The following is a 10744-nucleotide window of genomic DNA, read 5'->3' as shown; positions in this document are numbered from 1 at the left end:
ATTAAAAAGTAAAATTCTTTACAAAGTAGTTATGAGATTATTATTAGAATTAATAAAGATAAGAGAGCTAAAAGTACTCTGAGTGCCAATATAATAAATTAAGCAGTTTAGATTTTTGTTAACAAAATTTAACCTCCTGATTTTGTATTTTTGTTCATTTTAGGCAATACTCATTGATTTGTATTTTCTAAAGTCCCTGATTTTACTTGCTTAATAATTTGTAATAAATAACTGATACATATTATAAATCTATCCTATATTATTTGGTGTAGAGTATATATGCTTATAAAATAATGCAAAATATTGTGAGAAAACATGAGAAGCTATGCCTAAATTTTCTTGTCATATTTAAAGTAATGTTTCTTTTTTTACACAAAAATCGATAAGAATACAACTTAAAATGTTAACTGATGAATAAAATAATCTAGTGATCTGTTAAAACCAACCTTCCAAGCGAGCCCAGTGTTAAATAAAACCAATATTTATTTTAAATTGAAGTTTCAGCCCTGAGGCCTCTTTATAAAGAGGAATTTTTAAAATTTGCAATTTTAAAAAGTTTATTTTTTTGGAAAAAAGTAACATCTTGATGAACATCTTAAATATGAACTAGTATTAAGATCAAACATTGCTTGGAAATTGGGATTACATGTTGAATTTGATAATATCACATTTATTTCAAGAGTTTCAAAGGGTAGGCAACAATATGATTTCATATACAGTTTAATAAATAAAAATTGAATTTGTTGTGGTGCAGTTGGGTCCACCTTAGAAGATGTAGTTCAGAAAGGATTCTTCTTATTTTTTTCTTTTCCTCAAAAGGAATTAGATGTCAGATCTCAGCAAGTTGCTATTGCTCCTCTTCATAAAGATTGTGTCTTTGTTTTATGTCCTCTGGATATCTGAATTCTGCAATGCCATCACAGCAGAGTGTACTGTTATACAACTTGAAATGATAAGAGTTTCAATAGGCACTTTAGTGGAATTAAGAAAAATCTAACACTCTTCCACTGTGATGCCACCTAGCTCTTTGCTCTAGGTTGTCGGTTTAGCAAATTGTAACTGCATAGACCTGAAATGGTCTCACTGAGTTTCCAAATAGGAAAAAAAAAAAAAAAAAAAAAAACAAGCACATACGTCCTATAGGCAGAATAAACCAAAAAACCAAAAAAATGACAATATGATAAATATTAGCAACTTGCTAGAAACCAGATAATGAAAGGAATCCTGTCCCATAGAGTTGGTTTGTGTGTGAGAGAAGAGAGAGAGAGAGAGAGAGAGAGAGAGAGAGAGAGAGAGAGAGAGAGAGAGAGAGAGAGATTTGTTTATAAGTTTCCCTGTTGTATGTAAGTCTGCTTCTTCTCTAAGTGACTTTATCAGGGCTATGGTTCTCATCTTCTCCAAACATATCTGCCAGGACTTTAAAGCGAGGTCCCCAGTCTGTCAGATAGTCATAGTCCTGGTCGGCCTCTGTGGTGAGGGAGTCTATGGAACTAAGGGACTCTGCGGTAGAGCCATTTCCTTCATAGGCATATGTGGCCAATGAGTCGTATGGTGGTGCGCTGGGGTCCACATCATTTTCCTGTAGCCTCTGATTAATGAAATCCCTTATGTCTGTGTTATCTTCCACGGATGGTCTCTGGCGAGGTAAACGGAGAGAGTCTGGTTTGATATCCCTGCGGATTTTGTTATCTTCGATCACTTTAGGATTTCTCAGAGCACCAATGTCGAAAGCCTGGGTGTCCTCCTCCCCACCTCCTTCGTCATCATAATGGATCACGTTGTCTCTGATGTCTTCTTTGGAGGTCATCAGAGTGTCTTTCTTTTTCTGTCTTCTCAGAGCTACATACAGCACTACAATGGCTGTAACAAGACAAACAAATATCATTTCAGAATAGGTCCGACTACCTCTCTTCATGTAAACTAAAATTGATAAGGGGGTTTTGATAGCTGGGATTTTTTCCTCTTAGTATTGTCAAAGTAAGCAATCAGCAGGCAATCATGTCTATGCTTGCATTTTTTAAATTCAATAAACTCAACTTCATCTTGGGATTGGAACTCATGAGAATCTAAAGCAAAATGTATTCACAAATCAAACTATTGTAGCCTCATAATTAACAGATTATATATTTTTTCATATTTCCTTGAAGGGCAAATAAAGGTGTGTTCAAGACAAACATAATAATGTTTGTTCTGAGTATACTGAGAGCTCTATATTGTTATAATGCAAATTTAATATTGTAACCTATAACTGTATTGGAACTTGAAAATTATAGTACAGTAACATATATTGTGCATATGAACTTCCCAATTCTAGTGTTACTTGAGAGTTTAATGAAATATGACCCAAATATTTATGTAATAATCCATTTAAAATCAATATGCACAGAAAAGATAGAAAGTATATTATAGAAGATAAACATTTGGGGCCGGAGAGATAGCACAGCAGCGTTTGCCTTGCAAGCAGCCAATTCAGGACCAAAGGTGGTTGGTTCGAATCCTGATGTACCCTATGGTCCCCCGTGCCTGCCAGGAGCTATTTCTGAGCAGACAGCCAGGAGTAACCCCTGAGCACCGCCAAGTGTGGCCCAAAAACCAAAAAAAAAAGAAGATAAACATTTAATAAACTATGATTTATATGCGTCAACTATAATGTTTACTACATATATGTGTCTACATAGTGTCAATTATTAACCTTTATTCAATTCTATGCCTAACAGTAAAACTTTATTTTGCTTTTTAGTTTGAGTTGGGGTCACATTATATGTACAAAGGACACATTTCTGCTTCTACACTTAAGGTTTACTCTATACAGGGATCTGGGAAACTTAAAGAATTCTAGAAATTAAACCCTAGGTCAGATGTCTGCAAGGCAAACACCCCATTTTCTGTGCTATCACTCCAGACCCAAGTGATACACTTTATAAAACCAATGTCTAGTGTTCAGGTTATCTTCAAAAAGCATGACAATATTTTTAGGTAATTTACCTATTCTCATTATAGGTATCTCCATTTTTTTCCCTAACTGACTCATAGGTATCTGCTCAATTGATAGATCTTATTACTCCTAAGAGTAAAGGGACACACATTCACATAATGAAATCAATTCAATGATGCTCAAAATATTTTTTTCTTCTCCCTAAAAAGCCACAACAGTTATTTTAATTTACCATAACAGAGTTGCAAAGACTCTAATAGATCTAGGAGACTGTATGACAAAAAATCCATTTGGGACGATAGAAATACCACAGTGGTAGAGCATTTGCATTGTATGCGGCCAACCCAGGACAGACCAGGGTTCAAACTCGAGCATACCATGTGTCCCCCCCGAGCCTGCCAGAGCAATTTCTGAGTGCAGAGCCAGAACTATCCTCTGTGTGTCACTGGGTATGTCCCCAAAACAAAAACAAAACATTTATTTTATCTTCCTCAAAAATAACATTTTGTGGGCCCGGAGAGATAACACAGTAGCGTTTGCCTTGCAAGCAGCCGATCCAGGACCTAAGGTGGTTGGTTTGAATCCCGGTGTCCTATATGTCCCCCCGTGCCTGCCAGGAGCTATTCTGAGCAGACAGCCACGAGTAGTAACCCCTGAACACCACCGGGTGTGGCCCAAAAACCAAAAAAAAGAAAAATAAGATTTTGGAAAAAGAAAAGAAATATAGAATTTCCATATGTTAAGAATTGGCAAAAAGTTTAATGCTTATGTTCATCCCAGAGTTTAAAGAAATTCCAGAACTAAAAGATTAACGAATGGTCACCATTGGGGTATATGCGTGACTGCCAGTAACAATAGAACGCTACATTAAAATGATTTTAGCATTGGCAAGTTTGGTAAAGGGCTAAAAAAGTATCATCTACAAGATGCCAGATACCACAAGATTTTTGTGCTTTACCTATCTCAAGAAGAATATTAATTGTTAAAAATAAAATGGACTATATAAAGGCGTATAAGTTAAATGGATGAACAACTGGATACATTTTTAAGCAAATACCATGGCATGACAGAGTGTCTACACTTATTGCTTTGTACTAAAAACTCACAATGTTATAACATTAATATGTGACAATATATAAAAAAGAGATCTCAATAAAACAATGTGTGATAATATTGAGCTTAAAAAGAATGCTTTAAGGGGCTGAAGAGATAGCATGAAGGTAAGGCATTTGTCTTGCATACAGAAAGTTGGTGGTTCGAATTCTGGCATCCCATATGGTCCCCTGAGCCTGCCAGGAGAGATTTCTGAGCATAGAGCCAGGAGAAACCCCTGAGCATTGCCGGGCGTGACCCAAAAACCAAAACCAAACCAAAACAAACAAACAAAAAAGAATGCATGTTTTGATGGGCCCAAAGAATACAAGAATCGAGTACATCCCAAGCCATGCTGAAACATGATGATGTTGTTTAGGATTCAGAGAGTGATTAGAAGAGGTATGAGCCCAACACAACAATTTGATATTAAAAAACTCATTAAATACTGAATTTCAGGTGGGAAGACATCACTTTATTTATGTATCTATAAAATTTATCTCAATACAAAACACTGATATTTTTTATTATAAAAATAAAGATGTAAATGGCAAGTTATTACATATACCAAAGTTAATTCTGTAAATTAATAACTCCGTCATGCAAGTAGGAAAAGAACATTAACTTGCAAGCTAATATGAAATTCTGGTTTGAATAATATTTTTTATAAACTACCAGAGCGGTAGCACAGTTGTTGGGAGTTTGCCTTGCAAGTGGCTGACCCAGTATGAACGCAGGTTCCATCCTTAGCATCTCATATGGTCCCTGGAGATGGGTGATTTCTGAGACCAGAGCCAAGAGTAACTTTTGAGCGCCACCCGGTGTGGCCCCTCAAAAAAAAAAAAAAAAACAAAAAAAAAACAAGGGCCCAGAGAGATAGCACAGTGGCGTTTGCCTTGCAAGCAGCCCATCCAGGACCAAAGGTGGTTGGTTCGAATCCCGGTGTCCCATATGGTCCCCCGTGCCTGCCAGGAGCTATTTCTGAGCAGACAGCCAGGAGGAACCTCTGAGCACTGCCGGGTGTGACCAAAAAAACCAAAAAAAAAAAAAAACAGACAAAACAAAACAAAACAAAAACCTAGCACTGAATGGCTTACTTTTTATTCCACTTTCTATCAATTAAAAAAAAAAACCACTATCTTGAAATTAAGGTATCTATAACAGTATGTCTAAAAAATTAAGAAAACTTTATTTTGCTGGTTTCTAGCAACATTAGTGATATTTGGTTGAATAATACCTATGAATATGTAAATAGTTTCATTTTGCTCCACTGTATAGCTGAGGTGATATCTATGTAAAGAGACAATTGATCAAACAGTGAAGATCTCTTTACTTTGAAGACTCTGAAAGCAGATTGATACTTGAAATGCAGTGAGTTGAGCAGAGAGGATGAAAAAGAAATCCTTTAATTGGGATTAAATTAATTTTAAGAAAAGTTTTAACCAATAATTTTAATAAATTTTAGTGTCTTTTGTTCTAGTCAGAGTAAATAAAATACTGATGTGAGAAGATGGGAGAAAATTAAAAAGGGAATTGGTTGGCTACTTAAATTATATTTTTAAATGCATCTCTTTACTTTTTCCATTACTTCTCCTTACATTTCTTTCCCTTTGGTGTTTAAGAATATTGCTTATCCAGTATGTTTAAAATAATATAACTTCATATTGGCAATGATTACAAGGATTCAAAATAAATTAATAAAATCTTTTACAAGGGAAAAATTACATTAGAAAATATTATTGTTGGGCCAAAATAATAGCACAGCCTTTAAGGCATTTGCCTTGCATGCACCTGATGTGGGTTTGATCCTAGAATGCTAGGAATGACCCTTGAGTGCTAAGCCAGGAGTAATCCCTGAGCACTGCAGAGTGTGGACCAAGATAAAAAAAAAAAAAAAAAAAAAAAAAAAGACGGGGCCAGAGCCGTGGTGCAAGCGGAAGGTGTCTGCCTTGCCCACCCTTGCCTAGGATAGACCCGGCGATTAGATTCCTCAGCATCCCATATGGTCTCCCAAGCCAGGAGAGATTTCTGAGCGCATAGCCAGGAGTAACCCCTGAGAGTCACCAGATTTGGCCCCAAAACAAAAAACTAAACAACAAAAAAAAAAAAAAAGAAAGAAAAAGAATATTTTATTGTGACAAGTGCATCAAAGTATATTTTCTTTTATTTTTATTATAAACACCATGGTTTCAAGTTTGTTCGTGTTACAGTTTGCTTTTATTTCCACAGATAAAGTTGTTCATGATTGAGTTACAATCATACAACATAGAACAACCTTCACCAGTGTTCATTTCCTGCCACCAATGTCAACAATTTCCCTCTTACCCTTCCTGATAACTTCTTCCCTCTCACCCACACTCTCCACCTGTCTCCCTCTGGGGCAGGCACTTTACTTCCCTCTCACTCTTTCTCTCTTTCTTCTTTTTTAACATTTTGGTTTGCACTACTGCTAATAAATGGGTATCATGAATGCCCTTTCATATTAGACCCTTCTCTGCTCTAACTGCACTCTCTGTTCTTGCCACAGTCTTTTGACTTGAAATTCCACAAGGGCTTGAACAAATTTTTGGTTTTGGATGATGTCCTTATTCCTAATTGCATAGCTTCATGAGATAAATGCATATAATTACTATGATTTGATAATAGACTATCCTTATTTAGCCAGATTAGGCATTTTTAAGGAAGAAACAATTATTTTCAGGATAAAAAAGGAAAAACAATGAATAGAAAATATAGAGGGATAAGGAAGTGTTGGAGAGGGAGACAGAGAGGGGAAGGGAGAGAAAACAAGATTAATATTGAAACCAACCTAAGAGTATGACAATGCACAGTAGGATTGCGATCAAAGCCCCGGTGCTGAGTCCTACAGGTAGAAAAATTGCTTCCACATTACAAGACAAGATGGTACCATCAGAATCACATCTGCAAACTCTTATAGTCATTGTATTTGTGCTGCTCTGGACTGGATAACTGCTGTCTTCTATTACAACTGGGAGGAAATACAACTCTTGCTGCCTGCGACTGTAGCCATTCTTTCTGGCTTCAATTCCAGCTGTGTTGTCTACAAAACATGACATTTATGATTAGATGGTTACTATGATCTTCAATTCGTATTTTAAATTCAGTATTTGTTAAACAGTAGGGGTCTTGTCTGGAATCAGTAAAAAGACATCCGTATCTTAATTCTTTTATTGTGATAAAAGTCACCCAAATGTAATCAAATGCAATCAAAACAACCCTTAGGGAATGAAAAAAGATTAATCATGCCTGGTGTAAGAATTACATTTTATTCAGGGCTAATGTTAAGTGGTTTTCAAGTCTCAAAATGGATTGCTTTGATTCAATTTCTTTCTGATATCAAAAGATCAATGAGAGAAAATATACTTCATGCATGTTTATGGACAGTAGAGAATAACAACTATTATTATATAATTAATTCATTAAAGAATATAAAAAATTACCTAAGAAACTAGTCTTCAAAAACAATGATAAAAATGTTACTTTACATTAAAATTGAATTTTCACCCAATTTAAATAGATTTCACACAATTTATACAATACAACATTTTACTATTTACTAATTATTATATAAACATAGACATACAAATAAACAGAATTTTAGTTATATTTATTTTTTATTTAATTTTTATTGATATGTGAATTATAAGTCTTTCACAGTTGTATTTCAGGCATAAAGTGACAGTGCTAACCTCACTTCATTAGAGTTTCCAGCATGCAGTAGCCCCTTGGACTACTAGTATAACAGGTCTATATATTGTATATATATATATATATATATATATATATATATATATATATATATATATATATATATATATATATATATATTGTTTGCTTGTCTATTTTGGGACCACACCCGCCAGTGCTCAGGAATGACTCTTCCTTGGCACTCAGGGATCACACTTGGTGGGCTCAGGGGACCATATGGAATTTTGGGGATTCAAGCAGGTTTGGTCATGTGCAAAAAAAGCATCAAGTCTACTATATCATTGCTTTGTATCCCTAAAGTATGTTTTTAGAACCTGTTGAGTCATTAAAAACAAATGAAGACATCAAAACTACATTCATTATCATTTAAGTATATTTAAAGAATAATTCTCTTAAAGTTTTATATCTAAATAATAATTCTTTTAAAGTTTTATATACTCATTCATATTAATGCTTACTTGACATATTCCAAGAGTACACATTTAAATTTTATATAAATAAATTAATATGCCAATTGACAGTGTCAATTTGAGCATAACTTGTCTTTATTTCCATAAAAATGTGTTATTTTTATTGCAGCATCTATTAATGAAACTCCTATAACATTTATAGTATTATTTTTCAGAAATATGTTAACTTTATGTTAAATTTACCAAACATATAAGATATTCTAATTTTAGAACACACAATTTTAGAAAAAATACTTATTAAAAAATACAAAAGAAAATATTATTATTTGAATGATACCTATTTTAAATTTGCATATTCAAATTACAACCATTAAACATAGTCAGTTTCTACATACTAATTTCAGTTGGAATGCTAAGTGATAAATTCTTCCTAATAGAATTTTGGCATGGAAAAGTTATTTTGTTATTGCATATAGGATATTTCTAAATTGAGAAAATGTCAAGGTGCTAAAAGTTTATTAAAACATTCCAATGAAAGTGAAGACAATAATTCATGGAAGAGAAAAGACCTGTTAAATTCATATTGAAAATTTTCATAACTGATGATTGAATACTTGAGTTATTCATACTAGGACTAAGAATAAATGAAAACATTGAGTGTCTCCTGCTTTTAAGAGGGGTTTTAATGTGCATTTCAATATTGCACAATAACATTGATCATATAAAAAGGCAAGTCAAAACCACTCACAGCAAAGTAGAAAAATAAAAAAAGGAAGAGTTTTATTATAAGTTGATAAAAATTTATATAAATTTATAGGACTTTATTATTAGCTACAATTAAGAAAAACCTCCTTTTGTGCTATTTCCAGCAAAATGGAGGCACATAAAAACACTAAACTAAAATACCAGTAATATGGATAAAAAGAGACAACTTTCATATGGTATTGTGTACATGACATTTTAGAGAGTACGTAGTCAAAGCAGAGTGGAATGCAGAGTGGAATATGAGAATCAAGAGGAATAAAGGTTTAAAGAATGAGAATGAAGGTAACAGAGCCTTTGAAAGGGTAATCTTTTTCAATATAAAACAAAACAAACAAAACCTGAAGATCTAATGTATTTATGTGAAGTCAAAATCTTATTTTTATAGTTATAAATATAATGCTTAGGGAAAATAACAAAATATGTCAAATGGCATAGAATGGAGGATTCAGATCAGGAGAAAAACATTTTCAGGTAGATCGCTTAATGGTTTACATACTCATGGTTAAGCAATTACGGTTTTTCCTAAAGATGCCCTGGTAAAATATAGCAATTAGCACACCATGATTGAACAATATTGCCATCTATATATTGGCCCATGCCATTGCTTTGGAAGGTTGATTAGATTTGAAAAATTCCTATTTGAAATCAAAGGGATTCACAGCAAGTCTTAGAAAGTCTCATCCACTCATTTGCATCTTTATACATGCACCCAGATCTATGAGTCATCACTCAATTTTAACACCATCTGGTTAGGTCTTCTACACAGCTTTTCATATGGTATGTGAGTGGATTTCTCTAAATGCAAATCTGGAAATGTTATATACATTTGTGTAGACTTTCCAAAGATTTCCGAACACTATGATTAAGGGAATAATGACTTGCATGACTAAGAACTTACTGAAAGGTAAGTAAATGATTTGATTTGTCCTAGAAAGTACAGTTTTACTTATGCTGCTCAGATTAAAATTTATAATATTACTTGATTCTTTTCCTAAAGAGTGCTTTAGTTTTCAAAATATAACCTGTCATTTCATATATATTATACATGTATTCCTTTTTCAGATGGGATGTTAATTGATCTGCATATATAAATACTAGGGGATTTGAATTTACTATAACATTTTAGGCAGTATCAAAGTGAAAATACACATTTCTTTTGTTGTTTGGGGATTTTTGTTTGTTTGTTTGTTTAGGAGCCAAGCCCTACCTTTATCAATGCTCTGTGCTCAGGAATCATTGCTAATAGGTTCAAGGTATCACTTAGGATGCTGGGAATTGAACCCAGGATGCAAGGCAAGTATCCAACTCATAGTAATGATCTCTCCAGGACCCAAGATAAAAATATTTCTATTCTCAAAGTATACATTCTTAACCATTTAAAGTACCTATTAATATTTATATGTCTTAAATGTTATATTCTTAACATATTGTAGTATTTACAAAACTGTTTAGGAGATTATGTATTTGCGGATCCATGAGAAAGTTCCATGGGTAGGGCAATTGCCTTGCAAGCAGATGACCATTTTTCAATCATTTGCACCCTATATGCTTCACTGAGTACAAAACAAGTAATAATAACCACTGGTTACATCCAAGTTTAGCCCCAAAACACACGGAAATGAGAAGGGGTAGAAGGAAGGGAGAGATGAAGGGAGAGAGGAAGGGAGGGAGGAAGGAAGAAAGGGAGGAAGGAAGGAAGGAAGGAAGGGAGGGAGGGAGTGAGGAAGGAAGGAAGGGAGGGAGGGAGTGAGGAAGGAAGAAGGAAAGAAGAAAGAAGGAAGAAGGAAGGAAGGAAGGAAGGAGGAAGGAAAGA

General features: G+C 34.1%; 1 protein-coding gene across 1 annotated transcript in view; it reads right to left on the bottom strand.

The window, feature by feature from the left end:
• Positions 1-1256: 1256 nt before the first annotated feature.
• Positions 1257-10744, bottom strand: part of CDH12 (cadherin 12) — a 1029254-nt gene continuing 1019766 nt past the window's right edge. Inside the window, exons 13-14 of the mRNA XM_049768382.1 lie at positions 6837-7088; positions 1257-1860 (exon numbers count right to left, since the gene is read on the bottom strand). Of these exons, the coding sequence (XP_049624339.1) occupies positions 1361-1860; positions 6837-7088 (752 nt within the window). The 3' untranslated portion in view covers positions 1257-1360. The remainder of the gene's footprint in view (positions 1861-6836; positions 7089-10744) is intronic.

Source organism: Suncus etruscus, chromosome 2 (genome assembly GCF_024139225.1).
Source record: "Suncus etruscus isolate mSunEtr1 chromosome 2, mSunEtr1.pri.cur, whole genome shotgun sequence".
Taxonomy (NCBI): domain Eukaryota; kingdom Metazoa; phylum Chordata; class Mammalia; order Eulipotyphla; family Soricidae; genus Suncus; species Suncus etruscus.
Note: the sequence above shows the minus strand (reverse complement) of the source record. Positions and strands in the feature narration are given on the sequence as shown.